This window comes from Strix uralensis, chromosome 5 (assembly GCF_047716275.1).
Source record: "Strix uralensis isolate ZFMK-TIS-50842 chromosome 5, bStrUra1, whole genome shotgun sequence".
NCBI classification, from domain to species: domain Eukaryota; kingdom Metazoa; phylum Chordata; class Aves; order Strigiformes; family Strigidae; genus Strix; species Strix uralensis.
In genome coordinates, this window is record NC_133976.1 from 71,494,169 (window position 1) to 71,514,622 (window position 20,454).

At 38.7% G+C, this 20,454-nt stretch overlaps 2 protein-coding genes across 6 annotated transcripts in view; both read right to left on the reverse strand.

Annotated features, from left to right (window-relative positions):
* DNM1L (dynamin 1 like) overlaps positions 1 to 4,442 on the reverse strand; it is a 42,478-nt gene extending 38,036 nt beyond the window's left edge. For all 4 annotated transcript variants that reach the window (XM_074871555.1, XM_074871553.1, XM_074871554.1 and 1 more), the window contains exon 1: positions 4,218 to 4,442. In XM_074871555.1, coding sequence (XP_074727656.1) covers positions 4,218 to 4,319 — 102 coding nt within the window. In that variant the 5' untranslated portion in view covers positions 4,320 to 4,442. The remainder of the gene's footprint in view (positions 1 to 4,217) is intronic.
* A 7,897-nt stretch (positions 4,443 to 12,339) lies between these two features.
* The window catches only part of FGD4 (FYVE, RhoGEF and PH domain containing 4), a 118,008-nt gene continuing 109,893 nt past the window's right edge, over positions 12,340 to 20,454 (reverse strand). For both annotated transcript variants that reach the window (XM_074871567.1, XM_074871568.1), the window contains exons 16-18: positions 18,698 to 18,838; positions 18,339 to 18,516; positions 12,340 to 15,405 (exon numbers count right to left, since the gene is read on the reverse strand). In XM_074871567.1, coding sequence (XP_074727668.1) covers positions 15,263 to 15,405; positions 18,339 to 18,516; positions 18,698 to 18,838 — 462 coding nt within the window. In that variant the 3' untranslated portion in view covers positions 12,340 to 15,262. The remainder of the gene's footprint in view (positions 15,406 to 18,338; positions 18,517 to 18,697; positions 18,839 to 20,454) is intronic.

Consider the following 20,454-nt stretch of genomic DNA (forward strand, 5'->3'; position numbering starts at 1 on the left):
TCAGAGAAAAGAAACAGCGCAATGCCAAATGTGTTTGCACTATATAACTTCAGAAGTAAAATTTATATTATGTTTGGTAAATGTAAACAACTAATTAATGTCAGCCTCACTTTAGTGCTTGTCTGAAACAGACACCAGAACAGTCAGGGCATGATTTGACAGGAGGAAGGGATGGCAAAACAGAAAACAATTATGCCCAAAACCAGATACAGTGAATGTTAGATATCAAAACAAACCAAAAACCGAACCAGGAAGTCTGCAAAACGTGGGAGAAAAATCAAGCTCTCACCACTCAGCATGGCCAACGCTGAAGCTATGCTCTAGTTACATACAGCCCCCTTTTACAAGTAGATACAAAGTCTCTTTGCCTTAATTCCCAAGAAAGATCCCTGGACAAAAAAAAAAAAAAAAACACCAAAACAAAAAACCAAACAAAACCAACACCCCCACTCCCCCCCCCCAAAAAAACCCCAAACAAGCAAATCAAAACAAAAAAACAACAAGAGGAGGGAGGAAGACATTCCTGAGTTGAGCTTGGCATGGCGTTTTCCTGGTTACTTGGTACAAACTGGAGTTTCTTTCACTTAAAACCGGCTTTTTGCCAACACAATGTAGGATACATGGAATAAACATAATAAGCTGAAGTGGCTTAAACTTCTGTTCCCTTGACCTTCCCTGACAGAGAAAGGTCACAGAAGTTCTGTAGAACATCTGATGTTTAAGACCACAATGTCAGTCTCTCTCAAACCAGATGCTTTGATACAGCACCCACTGGATTCTTCTCATCCCAGTAGCCAGGACTGTACATTAGCTTCCCACTGCTGTCAGCTTCTTAACAGGCAAATTATACCATCCTAACTGTTCAGCCTACCAGAATATACAGTTATACATATTCAAATGCTCAGGCTACCTGTTAGATCAAGAAAACTTTCCTCCTTGGCAACAAAAAATGGTTTAGTGTTGAAATATCAAACAGGATACTTATTCCAAACAGCAAAAAGAGAAATAAATGTATTGCTCATCTGTGAGCCAATCATAGAGGCTAACAAAACAGCTCTTTTGGAACAGCTCTCTAGGCAGAGATTTTGTTCATTTTTTAAAAATTAATTCTAAAACTCATGCCCACTTTTGTAGTGTAGGCATTTCATTTTTGTGATAGCATCTATGTGCCCTTAACATACAAAAGGCCATAACTAATGAAACTTCTCCTTGCCTCCCTATTATAGTTTTAATGTGTTTGGTTGAGGCACTTCAAGGCTGCCTTGTTATCCCTTACAAGTACAGATCACAAAGCATTTGTATAAAACATATCAAAAGGTTGGGTATTACAGCATTATTAAACAAATATTGTTTATATAGTATTCCCAGCCTGGACTTTTTTTTTTTGCACTTCAGTAATACAGTTCTAAAAATGGAACTGAAATACTGAATCGAGGAAAAAAATGGAACACGTATCTGGGAATGGCAAAAAAACCCTGAAATAGCAATGAAAAGTTGGCAGCCTGAGGGTGTCCTCTGAGTTCTATCACCAGCAAAGACAGTCTTCAATTTTCTTAATATACCCTGTACTAGGATACAGAAATAACTTACACAGTATTTAGGTGGAGAACGAGAAGGAATTCTCATATGACCGAGTCACAGGAATGCCACTAGAAGAAGTGAGAAAAGCCATCTAAATGTGTAAAATTTACTGAGAAATATTTTCTAATTAGTACCAAAATCCATCTAGAAAGAGGAAAAATTAAGACACTTCAATTGCTCAGAACCCAAGGATGGTAGGAATCGAATCCCAAAACAACAGAGGAGGGGCAAAGGGAACATGGGAAACAGAAAACATTCAAAGCTTAATTAAGGATTATAAGCAGTTTCTAGTTCTACATACTCTAGAAAAGAATTAACGATGCACAGAAGTAGAAATAAACTAGACTTGAAGACACAAGCACAAAACAAGGGTAGAGAAGAGATACAGAAGACAGATGAGAAAAATAAACAGCAAAAACTACTTTAAAAAGCATTTTTCTCTTTGCTAAATATGTAAAAAGGTTATTTAAGAAAAGCAACAGGTAACTGGAGGAAAAAAAAAGCATAGATCAATTAACAGAGTTACAAAAATCTTAACTGATAGCTGTTTCCTGGAAAGAAAAATAGAGATGCAAATTCAAAATTGTTTGTGAATATTATTCAAAGAAGAAAAAGACTGCATACACCAGTAGCCTACAAACAAAACAACTGTGTGAACAAACTTAAAGGCCACACAGCACTTAACCAAAAATATCTCAAGAAACAAGATGGTTTCAAGGCACATTTCAAAAAAACATGGAAGCAAACTACCAGCAGCAAAACTATCAGCTCTGAGGCCATATTTGAGACATCTCCAGAAATCTGGTCTACAATAAACTAACTTCAAATGAATAAAATAATAAATTTGTATTTAAATTCTTTTAAGAGTAATTGCATAAAATCACCATCTACAGAATGACCATGTCAGTAAAGACAATTATTACTTCCAACAACACTGACTAAAAACAAAACAAAAAAACAAGATACAGCTTACTAAACATTTTGCTATGTATCTTCCTGGAGTCTATAAAGGACTTTGTTTTGGCACGCTAAGAAATACCATAGTAACTCAATGGGTTTTACGCATATACTGAATACAGCACTGAATGAATATTAATACTGATGGGTATTAATGCATGTCAGTACTGTCTTAACTCTCAGTATCTATTGCACACACTTATGAAAAGTTAACTAAGTCAAAGTTGTTTTAAAGGATGATAATTTTTAAAAAGCCACTTCCATGCATTTCATAAAGTGAAACAGGAAAAAAATGCTTTATTAATTTTACATAGAAAAATGCCACACCTCAGTCTTGCCCTTTCTGTTGCAAAACTAAACTAAAAAAAACCCAGCACACAAAATAAAACATCTTGCTTGTATGATTTTTAATGTAAAGATTAAATGTCTTCATAAAGTGATGGACTCCTGTCAGCTATAAAAATAGCAAGTACCTAATATAGCTTACCAGTGCAAAGTCTCTCCCACCCTATTCAGGTATTTTAGATCTATTTTATAAAGTGGCTAATATAAAGTCAATGAATCTATCTGATTCATATTGGTAAAACAGAATGACAGCTTTGCCTCACAACCACTTCAACACTGTAGCTGGCTTTGAGCAAACCTATTCCATGCTTCGGCAATGTGCAAGCTTTAAACATACAGCTCGTATGTTTTAAGTCAGATATGAAATCCCTGACTGCAGAGTAGTTGGTATTACTGTCTTCGGTAGACATGCTACTGTTAAGTAACATCACACATTCAATAAACACTGTTAATTTTGCAGAAACAGAAAGAGAGATCCATTAACTTCAAGTTTTAGTTGTGTTTAACGTTTCATTTTGAACTCCCTTATGACTGCTGCAGTTCTGGTCACACATGTTCTACTGCCAAAAGTTTTGCTGAAGAACGACATCCCATTTGAACAGATCTGAAAGGGCCTGAGCTATCTTCGAACCCAGCGGCAGCATTATCGGGCTGAGACGCACACGTTGTAACTGCTACAGCCAACAAAGGCTGGCTTCGCCTCTCACCTCCATTCCCCATCATCAGCTAAGACAAAGCGGTCCAAACGGCAGAAGAACACCCAGCAAGGGAAAACAATCCACACCTGCAAGATGCCGTTCCGCATCCCTTTTACTCAGCCCCTACTTCACGGCGGCCGTCAGGAAAGGGAAGCCACCGACTCGCGATGGCGGTCACGCCGAACCACAGGGCCGGCAGCGGGGCCCCGGGCGGGCGCCGCCACCACACCTCCGGTGGGGCACCGACGCGGGGCCACGGGGGGGGGGGGGGGGGAAGGACAGGCCATGCCGGCAGCCTCGAGAGCTCCTCGGCCGTTCAAACCGCTACCGAGAAGGGCGAAGGGGAGGGAGGGCAGTGGAAGAGGCACTCCCATTGCAAACGGTGACGCGACAGAAGAGCCCGGGCAGGGAATGGGGTGGTACGCGGGCGGCCGAGGGCGGAACGCCCGTCCCGGCCGCCCTCGGCTGTCTGCGTCCCCCCGTGCCCTTGGCGGAGGCGACCGCGGGTCAGCAGCCCCAGAGGCGCGATGGACGCCTCGACTTTGCCCTCAGGGCACTGAAGGCCCGCGCCGCCCCCTTCCGCTCCCCCACCCCGGCCTGGCCCGGCCCGGCCTGCCCCACCTCGCCTCGCCTCACCTGCGTGCCCACCACCACGATCTGCGGCAGCTGGATGATGTCGGCCCCCACCGTGTTGAACACATCCTGCAGTTTGTTAATCACGGGGATCAGCGCCTCCATAGCGGCGGGGGAGGGTAAGAGCCGGGGAAGGCGTCGGCGATGAATGGGCGCGACAGGCAACGGCTCCCGTCAGCCGCCCCCTCCGCCTGCCGCCATTGGCGCCGGCCCCCGCGCACGGCACCGCCCCAGCAGGCTGCGCGCGCCCCGCCGGCCGCCGCCGGGTATCATGGGAGCTGTAGTGCGGGGGTGGCACCGGCGGGGGCGCGCGCGGGCGCCCTCTGTGGGGGCCCTTGGTGGGGGTGGCCAGCGGCCCCTCCGCCCGGGGGCGCGGCGGTGCTGCCGGGGCAGCGCCCAGCGGCTGGGGGCGGTGGAAGACCGGGCAGCATCGTCGTCGTGGCCTTGTATTACGAGCCGTTACCGGGTTTTATTCTGTCGTCTGGTACGAGGAAGCCGATCCCCTCCGGGGATCACCAGTAGCCACGCAGCCCGCGAGTTGGGGCGCCACAGGCAGCTCGCGTTGGGGAGGCAGGCCTCGGCGGAGGCCGGGGCGGCTGCCGGGGGTAGTTTTCAGCAACCAGCATGGCTACAGTGTCTACAGTTGTTCGAGGCACTATGTTTTGAAAACCCCTGAGAAGCTGGAAACAACCAAACGTGTGCCCCCGCTGCCCTCGCTGCGGCTTCACCAGGTGTGGCGGCACTGCTGCCTGAATTACAGCAAGGAAAGGTGCTGCATGGGAAGTTGCTAGACCTTGTCATCAGCATCTGGTGTCACAAAGCCAACAGAGGAGGAAAATAAAACTGCTGAGGGTGGAGAGAGAGAATTATGGAGGTACTCCCTCTTGTCAGGGAGGAGAAAAGAACCAGAGAAAATCTGGTCCTACAAACTGCAGCGAAAAGAATATTCTCCCCTTTCTGTTCACATTTTGAGAATTACAATGGTCACATTTAAACCAGCTATATTTATTCTGTTTGCTTTTTGGTGGATATTTTTATTTTCACTGCAAGTCTCTCAGCTAATCTCTGCATCTAAAATTTTCTAACTTGGATGCGTAACAGTAGGTTTGATTGAGGTATGTGACAGGGCTTGGGAAGTGGGAAACTGTGTGAAATCTAATAGCTGCATTATACTGAAAGAATGAAACCAGAGGATGACTTGTAGTGCAAGATCACAACAAATAAGCTGTCTGATCTTTAAATGTCTTTCCCTTGAGTGCATTTTCTCGAAGATAAATTATGAATATGCTAGCACTGAGTTGAATTCTGACTTTGTCTTTTCTTGTAAACCAACTGAGTAAAAATGCTGCTGAAAGTTTCAAGTTCTGGATGGCATTAGAATTTATATTCTTATTTTATACAAATTAGTCTTTTCTAGTCTTTAGAAACCCTCAAATGTTGAAGGAAAGAGCATGCAAAGGAAGTGTGTTCTTATCTGTATATATTTACAACAAAATTTCTCATTCTTACCCAGGACTGCTTGTCAGAGGATTAATATTTTGTGATAAAAGCATAAGGAAGGCTAAACAAATTGAAACAGTCAAAAATTAGTGTATTCAGCCCAGAGAGAAGCAGTTAACGTGTAAAATTTTGTGAAGAAGGTCCTGAATGACCTGTTGGTGAGGGGTTCTTGTCATGGCCATACAGGCATGATTATCCATTAGCTCTCAGTGTGCTGCAGCCAATTGCTCTCAGAGATCGTTAACACCAGGATGCCATTTGGCATCTGCCTCTCCAGCTTCCAGGAGAGTAACAAACGTTCCCCGCGTTGTGCACCTGACACAGCAAATACTCTTTCTAAAGGGTTTTCAGTTCCCTGTCTAGCATGGAGCCTTGTCTCCTCTCCTTCCTTCAGTCCCTGGAAAGAAAAGAAAAGAAGAGAAGAGGAAAAAAATAAAAGCATCCCAGTTGCACAGGAAGCTGCTGGCACCTAAAGTAGATAGATAATAGTAGATAGCTTATTTCTCTGTGTGAGTCTCTTTTCTTCTGCTACTTTCATTTTACTGTATGACTTCATGGACACCACTGTGAAATGGAGCATGTGCAACCTGTTTTATATTTTAATTTAGACCAGAAGTGGGACATCTCAGAAAGAATGTAGAACTGGAAAAGGGTCAGAGAGGGACAGTAAGGATGATGAGAGGTATGGAACACCTCCAATATCAAGACCAAGTAAGCTAGGAGTCTTCACTCTACAAAAGAAATGGCAGGGGGCAGGGAGGATCAGAGGTCTGTGTAATCATTAGCAACCTGGAGTGGGTGGAAGAGCATCAGCTCTGTTTACTCTCCCTTCCAATACAAGTATTTTGGGAGCATCTAATGAAACTAGGAGCCAGGTCAGAACAAAGCAAAGACACTAGCCCCTCAGGGGTGGGTTGGTGACCTGTTGAGCTCCTTGCCAAAGGATGTTGTAGACAATAAAAGTTTAAATGGATTCAGATGGTGTTTGGAGAAGTTTAAGGAAATGTATTGCATGTAAATACATAGCTATGTAGGAATCAAATCTAGCTCTGGATGTTTCTGAGCTGACAATGGTTGGAAGCTGGGAGAGTATCATGCAGAAGCACTGTGTGTGCTTGCCCTGTAGTCTGTCCCAGTATGGCTATTCTTAGAATTTTATCAGTATAATATTTCAAGAAGCACACAGAGTTGCCTAACCGAGTTGAGATAACCTAGCCTGCCCAGCAGAGATGTCAAAAGGCCTATCAGGGGCTGGATACTCAAATGGAGAAGCACAGCACAGATGGAGGAAGTGAATTGATGAAGGAAAGCAAGAAGAATACTAAAGAAGATGTAAGAATAAGAAACATCAGAATGCAAAGTTTAACACATTGTGCAGTGAGAGCTGGAAATGCCTCTGCTATGAAGTTTGATATCCTGAACCAACTTACAAAATCCAGCACTTGCCTCAGCCCAGTTGAGGACTGTGCCAAAGCAATAAACATTTTAACAAGTGATAGTCATCTGTAGCTTTAACTCTAACTTCCATGGCCAACTTATATTGTACTGAGCAAGAAACTCAATGATCTGATAAAAGACAGTAGTAGTCAGACTGGTTATTTACTAAAAATTAATTAACATGAGGAAACAGGAACTGTCACACTGAATCTGACCTGATATCAATCTGCTTCAGAATCTCATCTTGAAGACCGTCCAGCATCAGCTCTCTGGGGAAAATATAAAACTGCAGTAATAAGATCTTCGGATTCTAAAACTGTGTATCACAGAATTTTGATATTGCTGTAAGATCTGAAGTAGACAGTTCAATATTTCTTCTGTTTTGTGTTACTGGAAACTAAATTGCTTTATTTACCATATAATAGGTTTTTTGTCCCATCATGCTAAATTCTTGGCTCCAATGACATCCTGTGACAGTAAATTTCATGATCTAATTATGCATTGTGCAAAAAATCAATTTGATGTCAGTTTTAAATTTGTCATCTTCTAATTTCATTATAAGCCTCCTTGGTTTTATGTTTGAAGTGAGGAGAACAAAATTTCCAGTCTTTCTTCTCCATGATATGAATTTATTTATAGTTTTGCATCATCGTTTGCTTCCATTTTTGATCAGGCAGCTGGAGTCTGTCTATATTGACATACTGACAGTAGTGGACAAGTCATTTGCCATTTAATTAATTTATGTCAGACAAGGAGACTACAAACTAGCACCTCAGTAAAGCATACTTCCTTGCCATTGTATTTCTCTAGAGAAAGAAATCATTCATTATCATACTAAAATGTATCAAGTATGTAACATAGCATTTCCTCTGCATACAGTCATACTACTTTGTACTGCACAAACGCTATTAGCAACATACTTCTGTTAACTATTCCCTGGTAATGTCACCTTTTGGAACCATGCAATACAGAAATTATATGGGCCTGGCAGAGCCCCATTTTTATGTGAAGCCAAATGGAATGGCGTTTTTGTTTTCTCCAGAGTAATCTCATCACAGAATGCTTTCTCATAGCACTTAATACCAGCCATCAGCACAGCAAACATCGTTAGAAGCTGAAATAAATAAATTCCTGAAATCCCTTGACAGAATGACCCTTCATTTGGATGTTCTACACAGATTTCCCAAGCTGATGGATTCTAAACCTTGCTCTTTTTTCCAGAAGAAACAAATCTGAGGTTTCAAATCCATAGTCCAGGGATTCTGCTGAATTGGCAAAGTAAGCTCTCCTACACACTTCAGCTGGCTGTAAGAAGGTCACAGTGCTGATAGGAATCCCCATGTTACCTGTGCTGAGACCCAGTCTCTGACAAAACAAAGAAATCCTGGGGCAGGGATACAATTTTGCTGGATAATGAACTAAACAACTGAGAGTTCCTTATATTCTCTCACTATATCCACAGGGAAGTTATTTATCTAAATTCATTGAATATTTGGGGTGTCACACAACTTCTCATAAAACATGCTTGCAGAACTGAAAGCAGATTTCAAGTTAAGGAAAAGTCAGGGTGCAGAGGGTGAGAGCCACAGGGCAAACACACCAAAGTTCATCAATCAGTAACAAAGCCAGAGCACTCAGGTGTTTGTAAGGCATCAGCATTTCTGATAAGGCCAACAGAGCTAAAAGCTTTGGCTGGAGATTAAAATAATCTCTGTATCGTTCTGAACTGCTGTACCTCCCTGCTGCAACTGGGGTGGTCAGGCTTCTTGCAATAACAAACACAATAGTTGCTTCAGTAAATGATTTTCAGGTGAAGACTTTTCACTTTAAAGGACCAAGATTTTGGGAACAAAGGCAATAACCTCCCATCTGCTATCAAGAAAGTAACTTTTTATTGGGAAACAAAATGCACACTTAGTTACCATTCAGCTGAGGCAATATAACTAGAAAGGAAAAGGAAAAAACCTTACTCCCACCAAACCTTACCCCAACCAGAACTTGCTGGTATTTGGGAGGAATTGAGCTTATATCTTCTATTTTTGGACCTAGTATTTTAAATAAGGCTATCTCCTGTGGCATTTTTAAGATAAAATAGTATGCCAAGAGGAGCATTTTTTATTTTCACAATACATGATTTCTTGTGCATGCTGCTTTTTATATTATGACTGGCACAACTTTAAGTTTAAATTAGAAATATAACAATGGAGCATATGTGATTTACAACATCACAGCCTGCATATAAGACTAATGGATACTTCAAGTGTATCTATCTTAAGCTTTTTAGTGCAGGTCAGGGTTGCAGTTCTGGAGTGGATGCTTGATGTCTTACCCACTGTGCTTGCTTAGCATCGCAGTTGCCTTGGAGCACATGGATGCGAACCTGTTCATGTGAAACAAGCTGCAAGATACACTTCAGCCACTGAAGAGCATTTAGATAATAGGAACAGCTTAGTGCTAGTCTGAAATCCAGTTCCAAAATACAACATAGGCAAGGTAGGTCTTTTGTAAATGCTGTATCCCAAAGCCTTAAGCTAAAAGATTTGGATTCCCTTTTGCAAGCCAAATATGCAAGTAAGGCAGAACAGGCAAAGCAGGTAGTTCTACATAGCTAGGCAATAGGTCTAAAGAAAATTGGGTTGAAATCTCCTTTTATCGCAGTCATTCATTTAATTTCACACTGTGGGAAGGCTCCTCTATTCAGTAGCAGAGTCCAAAATCCATTTCCCTGAAGCAGGAACCCTTACATAGAGTTTGGAAAATGACTTGGGCATACTACGTTAAAATATATTCAAAAGAGAGCACGAATATCCAGCCTTACTTTAGAACACAAGCTCACAAATTCTGAATTTGTGATCCAAGTTCAGCATTCAGCAGACCCAAGAGAGAGTTCATTTCCATGTGTCCCCGATGCAAGAGTCCTGCGACTGCCTGGCTCCAAGACAGGAGTAGGAAGGGGCAGAAGAGAACATGAGGCTACAAGAGGCCAAAGAGAGAGGGTAGTCCTGGATTCTGCTCCCAAGACAATTTCTGTTTTTTGAACCATGGACTATTTTAACATTACAAATGCATAAACCAAATCTATGAACCTCTGGAATTTTCAGGTTAAGTAGGCTGATATTCAGGAAAACTAATGTGAAGAGGTTTTGGGATCTAGAAATCCATCTGGAGCCCACTAAGTCTCACCCTAGATTCTTAGATAAGGCTCTATTCCTTAAGGGGATGCTTCTGACAGCAGATATTTCCTTCATTTAGCAAGCAAAAATGTATTGAGATTGGGTGGTTGAAATTCTTGATGAATTCTCTTGATAAGATCCTGATGGTTGGAGGCTATGTGAGTTCTGACTAGTGATAAGAAGTTTAAAAAAAAAAAAAAGGAAGAAAAAAACAACCACAGAGAGTATAGCTAACAACTGGAAAATTTACCTGGGTATATGATAGTTTTTTCTTAAGACTTTAAATCTTTAAATGAGGGAAAGTAGTTTGAAAAATATGCTGTAACACAAAGAAGTGTAACAGTTTGAGATAGAGGGCAGGTAGCACATCCTGCTCGTGACACCAGAGCATTATGTTTTTGAGACAGAAACAGAAGCTAGTGAGACAGACATGGGGTAGACCTCAAGCAAATAAACTCAGCTGGGTATATCCTGATTTACCGCAAGCCAGGTCTGATGAGGCTCAGTATTGTCATAGCTGCCTAGTGCACAGGGCCAAGGAGACAGAGGGTGAGCAGCTCCAAGACAAAATGGTCACAATCATAACGTCCACTTGTTCATTAGAGACACCACAGGGCCCTCCAGAGCAATTTCTTTAAAGCAAACAAGCTCCAAGTATTGTGCTTACCAAAGGCAGGAGTGCCAATTCTCTCATGGCAGGAAGCTCATACAATGCCAAGAACAATTCTGTGGTAATGGGGCAGTATTAGTCAGGATCCTAGGGAGAGCCAGAGGAGATGACGCCTACTACTTACTTACCAACCCTGTACTTGATGGGCTCCTGGACAATTTGCTGCCAAGTAGAAATATCAGTGCTTATTAAACCTGCTATTATAAAGGAATTAAGTAGGAGCTGTGATTACGGATTTCCTGTAGTTTGAATTTTATAATTGTGTTTTCTTATTAAAGTATATTTTCGGATAAATTCTGTTATTTTTGTCTCCATGTATAAGGCATTGCATTGTGTTTAATGAGTAAAACAATGGCTTAGGAACAGCATTAATCACGGGGAAAAAATAATCAGAAAAACTACTGGAAAAAATTATGTAAATGGAGAGGGAAGCATTATTTTCTGTGGTTCATCAGTACTTCTTTCAAATACTAATCTGTTTACTGTGTTTCCAAAGAGAAGAAAAAGTAGGAGCTAAACAAAATTCTTGTACAAGTCCTTCCACACAGGAACTAACAAATAATACAGTAAATTTTCCTCTCTATTTTGGGGGAAGTCTTTTCTGCAACGTTGTGCCCACCTGCAGAATAATACCAAGGATAAATGAGATACAATCAAAACAGGTTTACTGTGTACAGATGATGGAAACTGGAGGCAACTACAAATGGTTCTGTGTGTTAAAGGACACCTAGAAAAGGAGTAGCTGCAGTTTAAGTGGTACTTCCATAAACTGAATGTGTGCTTAGCTAGCAAATGAATTTAGAGAATCAAAGTTGCCTGTGCTTAGGATCATGATCCAGCTCATTACCTGATCATTTTTGCTTCACAGCACCACTTTAATTCAGTGCACAAGAGATTATCCTGAGCAGCTGCTCAATGTTTTGTTTCATCCTTTTGCTCAGAGCAGCGCTTGAGTAATAGTAAGACAGACATGGGGCTACACTTGAACACGTCCCTCCCTTTCTGCACTTTTCTATGGGGGTGGCAATGCAGAAGCCCATAAAGTACTCTCACAACATCCTGGTCACACAAGAAAACATTATTATTCCCATTACAGAAATCTGGATCTAAACTGTGAAGGATTGATTACTGAGACCGTATCTTTTATCTTCCCAATCTAAGATATCATAGCATTACATACAGCTCTTTATATATTCAGAATATATCTTCCACTGACTTAGCAGTACTTGTGAGTAGCCAGCACTTCAGCAAATTAGACACCAGATAGGTCCTTAGAGTCACACACACAACTGGTAACACAGTTTAAAGATTCCATCAGCAAAGTAAACAGTAGGTGGACGAAAAGTCAAACCAGCAATACTTATTTAATGATGCTTTTATTTTACAGGATACAAATTTCTTTTAAGTACTCAACAGGAATTAAAGTGCTTAATTTTTACAATTCTCCACCCACCTTATGACCAAATATACATATATTACAGAAAATATATACAGTATCTGAAATTTTTTTACATTCGTATATTTCTTGACCATAAAAATGACCACTTACATTTGCACAACATACAAGGGCATTTATATTTCACCTTTTTAGTATTCTTCACTTTATTCCAAAACCAGGACAAATTTATACCTCTTCCAAATATTAGTTGTTTTGTTTTTTTTTAAAAAAAGTGTTTTTGCAATTTAAACCAGAAATGTTTCCGTAATGAAGGGGAATTAACATGTATAGCCTATAATTCTGATGTCAAACATACAGCTGATCCAGCTCCCACTAACATGAATGTATTAATCCACATTGAGGGCAGCTGCAGAATAGAAAACATGCTAACAGAAAAAACCCAATACTTCTATTGCAAACTGTTCCCTATATGCAACAAATTTGGCTTCTTTCTTAAAAATACTAGGGCACATACATGCAAAAATGCTTTGACATAGTTCCCCCTTTTCTGAATGTTTTCATAGTAAATAGTTAATGAATCTACAAGGATGAACTATAAACTGAAGTAGGTTGGTGTTATACAGTGGCTGAAAATATGTTTTATTCAAAAGAAATGTGCTTGAAGATTTTAGTAGAGAAAATCCACATTCTACATTCAACTTGTGCTAGGAAAAGGAAGGGGTGATAGCAAAATGCAATAGTTGAGTCTGGGAAGAAATTTAATCATGAGCTTTTAAAGGAAGCAGATTGAATGCCTTACTGAATTTAGTGTGTTCATTGTTTTGTTTTGTTTTTTTTTTTAAATTAGGCTGAAAAAGTAAACATGCCACAAAAGTTGATCTACTTCTGTCAATTTTTTCTTCTGAAGAGCATACTCAACACAGTCAATGTACATTATATCTTGATTGCAGCACAGTGTATTTTTTGATTGTAAAATACTGCTTGAAAACAGGTCATCTGAATAATAGTCTCAAATATATAAATACACATATATACATATACACACATGCATATGTGTATATATACACATATACAATCATTAACTTAATTTTATGTTCTGTTAAAGGAAAAGCATTTAGGAAACAATCTGACTAGCAGATTAAAACTCCTATCCAAGGAACATACTTCACTACAGTCCCGTGGATCAGAACCAGCTAGGTCAATTCCTCATACCAACAGGGCCACAGATGGGAGAAAAAAACCCCTAACTCCATATATTTAATTTCAGATTTCAAATAACAGTACACCACAGACTAAGAATGATGCCCATTTCACCAGTGGACTTATCTTAAGGATAGTCAATTCTGCCATAAAATTATTTCTCTTCTCCAATCATGTATTTTTAGATATATATTTCCAGCTGCTTACATTCAACCCTACATCAATTATCTCCAGCTGAAACCCATTTGAAGTTCAACTGAGCACTGTGATTCCAGGTGAGACATAGTAAGACAGCAGCTCTCAAACTGGTGAAATCTTGATTTTCCACAAGTGGCTTTTATGTAGAGTAGATTCTACATAAATTTAAATCACTGAAGGTATAACATCTCCAGCAGGTCTATGCTAGTTTACACCAGATAAAAATCTCTACAATAGATTTATGTAGAAAGCTCCTTTTTTATTGCTTAGAATTATTTCTACATGGAATGTTTAACTCTTTCTCAAGAGACTTGCCTTCAGTATAAGGAACCACTACCCTCTCTTTATTTTTTTTAATCTTGTCTTGAAATGAAAAGCTGACCAGGTTTTAGACTAGCTATGCGGTGATGTAGGTTTGAAAAAAAACCCAACAAACAACAAAATCCAAAGAACCTGTCAAGTGTTTCCACATCTTTTCCACTTATTTTTATATATACATATATATTAGTTTTTTTCCTCCTGACTCCACTTGGAATTCTTTAGAGCATACTTCTATAACCTCATCTAAAATTTACTCAGGTGGTAGTGTATTTATTCTACTTTTAATCAGTGCCTTGGCTTCATCCATAATTTAAAAATATGAAGAATAAAAATCCTCTTTTCTATGAAAGGGATTTAGAATCTTTGAGGAGATTTAAAGCACTTTGAGATGATTTTGCATAACAAGGTACCACTATATATTACATGCATTTAAAGTGGTTTAATATTCTACTCCAAACAGAAGAGAACATTGTATATTCTCAATATCTATTTTGTACATAAAAATTCAATACATTTTGGAATAAACAAAACTACTCAGTGTAAAGGGATTTGAAAGTACTAGATGCTATAGATTTTACAGTAGCTCTTCAACCAAGCAGGAGTACCTGATAACAGAAAACAATTTTTAGAGGATCTGAAAGAATGGTGCAGACATACAGATGTCATGATACACTATTTTTCTATATGATAGGGGAAAAATATTAAGTTATTTTGAAAAAATATATTAATATGTTCCAAACTTATTAATGATAAAATTAAGCCATTGTTCTGGTTGAACACTGATAAAACTGCACAAAATAACTTTTGATTTGCACTGAAGACTGATCACTTTTAAAGTGAGAAACAAGCATTTCTTGAACACAAGAATCGCAAAGCTTAAATAATTCAGCAGAGCCATTCACATACATTCATGTATTACGAATGAATGCTCGGTTATAGTTTATTCTTCACACACACAGCTTTATGCTAATACATTTAACGCCTTTTTTTTTAAAAAAAAAAAAAAGAAAAAATTTAACAGTTGAAATGGGATCAGCCTATACCTTGTTAGAATGATGGTTTTAATTTGACTGCTTTGGTCATGATACTTAAGCCGCAGCAGTTACTACTTTGAATTTGTTCCTCTGTGGTCACAATTTACAATTCAAATTTAAAGAAAAAGTTTTGGAAGCTGTAAGGGGGGCTTGGAGAAGCCCCTCTGTGGAGAATGGAGTAAAACAGTTAGGGTGGTTAAATCTAGAAGCAACTTCTCCATCTTCTGATCTCCTTTAATATTGGTGGTACATACTTTTCCTACAAAATACACACAGAAGCATACATTTGAGTGCCAAGACATTCTGACTCAGAAGAGAACAATTCTAACCAAGCAATTGATTATGAGAACATGAAATAGGTTTCATTAGGGTAAATAAAATATCCCACACTATATAAACTTTAATGGCTGAGAGCAAACATGAGGCTAACATCCAAATAAATAACTCCCAATGCTAACTTAATTTCAAATTGTTTATGCCCAAATGCAGGGCTTTACCTGGGAGATGCTGAAATCATTCAAACAGCTTTAGATATTCAATACCACTGTAACAATAAGGCAGCCCAGAAATTGCTGCTTCTAATCATTTCCCTAATCATTTAGCTGGAATAGGTCTCTCTACTTGGCTCAGAATTTAGTTTGCAGGAGCTCAGAAAACAATGTACTACATGATTACAGTCATACCATTATATTATTTTCAGAATAGCTCAGTCCGTCTTATCCAGGGACTTCTTTAAAGCAACTTCTCCCCTTACACTGAACAACTTGAACATGGGAAACAATGTTTTTGTACATTAGGATGTGGTAAGACAACCCTCCAGATCCCACAATTGCACTTGAGACTTTTAGAAGGTACCCACTTTCAGGAGATGACCATGAAAGAAAGTTAGCTATGGAGAGTTTTTCTGGCTTACCTGAATGTTCCCCCATCCCTCACCAAGGTATAAACAAGGCAACAATTACTAGCTAGGGAAACCCAGATGAAGATTTGATGGTACTCACCAATGTGAACCAAAAGGGGCCTGAGCTGCCCATAAATAAATACAGCTGACAGTAGAAATAACTTAAAATCTCGTAGAGAATTACAGAAGAGCTTGCATATCAGATAAAAGGAATACTAGAGTTACATGCAGAATAATCTGGACACATGGAGCACCCGAGGAATAATTCAGAACTGACATGCACAAAGTCAGCTGTAGAGTTAGTACTCTACAATGCCACGTCCTGATAATTACCAACACTAGTTTAAAGCTTTGAAGTCTAAAGGCCAAGATAGATTTTGGATTTGTGCAGGAAAGCGCAAAATCCAGCCCGCTAACATTAAGCTGCATGACATTCTTCTTACCAAAGAATGACAGACACTGTGTACTTATGTATGCCTGACACTAAAAACAGAGGTTACTTCAACAATCCTGTTAAATGCTAAATAACTATTTTTTGCCCTATAGTGTTGCAAAAAGATTAAAGCGAGAGTGAGAGTTCAGTGAATACTTTGTCTAGAAATCTTATGAAAAAGCGACAACTTAAATCTGTCCTGTTACTAACAAAACTGGACTTGAACCTGAGCTCTTCAGCTTGACGTTATTTAAAATACAGATTGCAGTTATATTGAGAAGTAATACTCCTGCACATTCTTATGACAAGTTGATTGTAGAAGTTACATATTTTCCTTCCTTTGAGAGGTCAGAAAAGGAAAGATGGCAGTGATTTTAATTGTCTACTTGATAGTCAATCACTACTCCTGAATTTGTCATATTTTATCTAAAGATGTTACAGTAAAAATTTTAGGGAGGTCATTTGCCTCTGTGTATAAAAACCCTAATAGGAATGAAAGTTCATAAGGGACTTAATACGGTAAAGCCAACAAGTCCTTATTCCCACAAGCAGAATGCAAATAACGTCTGTTAATGCAACTTGAGGTTTGCAGACTCAGACCTCATACTAGGTTCATATAAAGCAGGCTCCACTTTACAACAATAATCCTTGAACATTGTTGTCATAAATAAGTATTGAAGTATCTAATCTTCTGCAAAAATTAAAAGATCTAAATTCAAAATGTTTTGTTCCAATAACCATAATAGCAAAAATACACGCTCCCGGAAGATTACCAGAATTTGTTGCTTTTCCAAACAACATACTGCATTTGAGTAATGAACTACTGCACTCATAAAAGATAACAGTGATAGGACACTGAAGAAAAGCGACTACTCTTTTAAACACAACTGGAACTTATTTGTCCATTGCATGCCACTTACATTACTGCTATTTTTTTAATGCATAAAAATACCAAGATCATTAAATGTCAGCTATTAAATCACTGAACAGTATTTGTTAATTTAGGACTGTGTTTAATTTCAAATAGAAAACATGCTTTTTAAATAAATTACTGGCTAATAGGAACCCAGTATCATGAAATCAAAGCAAAAGTCAAGTATTACACATTTTTAATACTGCACATATAGTTTTCTCATATTTTAGGTATTCATTTCTAGATTGAAAATCATTAGATTGTTTCCTTGATAAATTGAAACTTCAAAAGCCAATATACCTGTGAAAGCAATTTGCATTACTTTAATTAAAAAGAGACAAGTGAATACAACATATGTACAGACCTGTGGAATTCAATCTATAAACTACATACATTAAACCAAACTGTCCCTGCATATTTAACTACAGATCTATTTTGGCAATGTGGAGGTATATCTTTTATCCTGTTGCAAGTCCTAACATGTAAGTAGGAAGCTTCAATATTTGCATTCTTAATGAAAGCAGCAAACGTTAACTGAAGAGCAACTGGATTTTCAAAAAAATTTGCATCATGACAAACAAGTAGTACAGTAAAGTTAGTAAGTATTTTTAATAGCATTCACATTTTTTAAAAAGTCTCTGAAATGGACCTGTACATTACTTTTATTGACAGAACATAAATATAAGAAAAAGATCCCTAAAAAGACCAGAATTTTTCCCAAACATAAAGTGCTAAGATGTGTATGGTAGTAAGAAGTTTCTTTTTTCTTTTTTATTTTTTTCTTGATTGAGTAAAGAGAAGTTAACACGAAGGTTAACCATAAATTCAACTGAAATCTTTTAAAAATGCCATGTGTTCTTGAGCTTCAGCATTCAGATGTTTTAGAAGATTCAGGTTGCTCTTCTAAATTCACTTGCAGTTCATTTTGACATTCTGGTGTCTCACCTTTGACAGCTAAATGGATAACTTTTAGCCATTTCTGTTTTAGTTCCTCACTGTCCGCAGCAAAGCTGTGCACAGACTTAGACTGGGTCAGTTTGAAGCTGTGTGGGAGGTCAGCACTTCTTGGAGTGTCATCTACTGTATAGCCCAGAAGTGGAATTGTAGCCAGAGCCTTAACATCCTAAAAAGAAGAAGTTCTTGATTAAGAACAGCCAACTAATCTGCCCGTTACCTCTTGTTTACTATACAGGTTGGTGAAATCATTTGGGGTCTTTTCCTCCATTCCCAAGGTACTTGACTTCCCTTCCTCAGATGTCAGTGACAATAATTACTAAAATCTTGTCCATTTTCTCTGTACATACCTGTGGAGCACCATACATGTACAGCACAAGAGCTTCCTGTTTAGGTATAACACACCATGCTTTCTGCCAGGGCTTTGATTTTTCCATGTACTGAAGAAAGCTACATATGACACTATTTCCAGAGACTTCTGCAGATTCAATCTAGGAGATAGTATAAAGCATAATAAGGAGAATAAACTTTCCTTAAATAAAGACTAAGAAAAGCAGAAATTCATCACCATTCATATAAAATCTCAGACAGCATCTGCAAAAGAGCTTGAGCAAATACCCAAGTAAGATCATGAAGGACTGGATTTACATAATTATAAGGACTAGATTTATGTAATTATGTAATATTTAGATATGTAATTATGTAATATTTATATATTACATACTTACAATCACATCATGTACTCCCTTAACATATGTAATTGGTTCCTTCTTTCATCAGTTATTTTGGATTATACACTTCTAGATCACTCTAAACTTCATTTTGTCACCACAGCTAGCCTTTCTCTGTATCTTAGGATCTGCAACAATGTCTGATTTCTAAAACAACATCATGCTAGGCATTGAAGTGCTACTAACTATCCAATATGACAACTACTCTATTTTGGCAGTTGAAATATTACAACAGGATCAGATGTAAACGCATTTCTAAAAATAACATAAGAATGCAAGCACTAATCCTAGAGAAAAGGTTAGGTGAATTGCTTAAAATCTGGAGACAGAGCGACATGCTACTCAGGTTAAATAGTAATCCTGAAAAGATCAGAAAGAACACAATATGATTATGTGTTAAAATTTCCTTGCATCAGTTTTTTTCTTCTCCCAGTAGTGATGCTGTTTGGATGCTGCAACACGGTACCAATCAATCCACTGTCATGAGATCCAGCATGCAGACAGACATTTCTAGAGACTCTATAGCTCCTTCAGCTACCTTAAAGCCAGCATGCCAAGAAACAGCAGTCTTTTGACTATAAGGTAAGCTAGCAGAGTTCTGTGCTCCTTATTCTTTCTCATTTAAGAGGGTGTAGTCAAGCCAACATGGATTAAGAACGGGATATGGAACTACAATCTCTATTTTATTTTTGCTTTCTTTTTCTGCTGTTATTTAGTTCAAGGGTCGATCCTTCTCTACTGCATCCCAAGATAAATATATGTCTTGACAAAGTTAGGATGATATTTCTTTAATGTATGTCAGGCATTTTAAAAGGGCCTATAAAGAGGGATTTAAGAAATGGGAAGGTTAATTGCAGTTCTAAGATGCCTATTTCTCCTCTCTAACCATAAGAGAAACATGGCTCTTTATTGCCTGATTGAGACCTTGAATTTTTAGATGTCAAAAGCTGAGAGAAACTTGATGACTATAAGGTACATTGTATACATTGATGAAAACAGTATGCTACTCAGACTCTGAATAGCAAAATTGTCCTCTGTTTCCCCTCTCCTCCATCCCCAGTTCTTTTAGTTTGGGTATGTTTTCAAGAACCATTGTAGTAGTAGTGGTTTTTGTTGCTACAACAGCTTAAGTGCAGAAGAAAACTGAAGATTTATAAGGAAAGGTAATGTTTTATCACATTAGCTGATGTAACTGGAAAGAAGCAAACAAGCTCCAAGGTTCATAATTCCCTCTTTAAAAAAAAAGTTGTAAGAAACAAAGTATTGTGAAAGATGAATGGTGAAAACCAAAATCTATTGAATGGGATGAATTTGGTCCACATACTTTTTATTTCTCAGACAGAAAACAGCCCTGCAAGAATGCTACCATTTTTCAC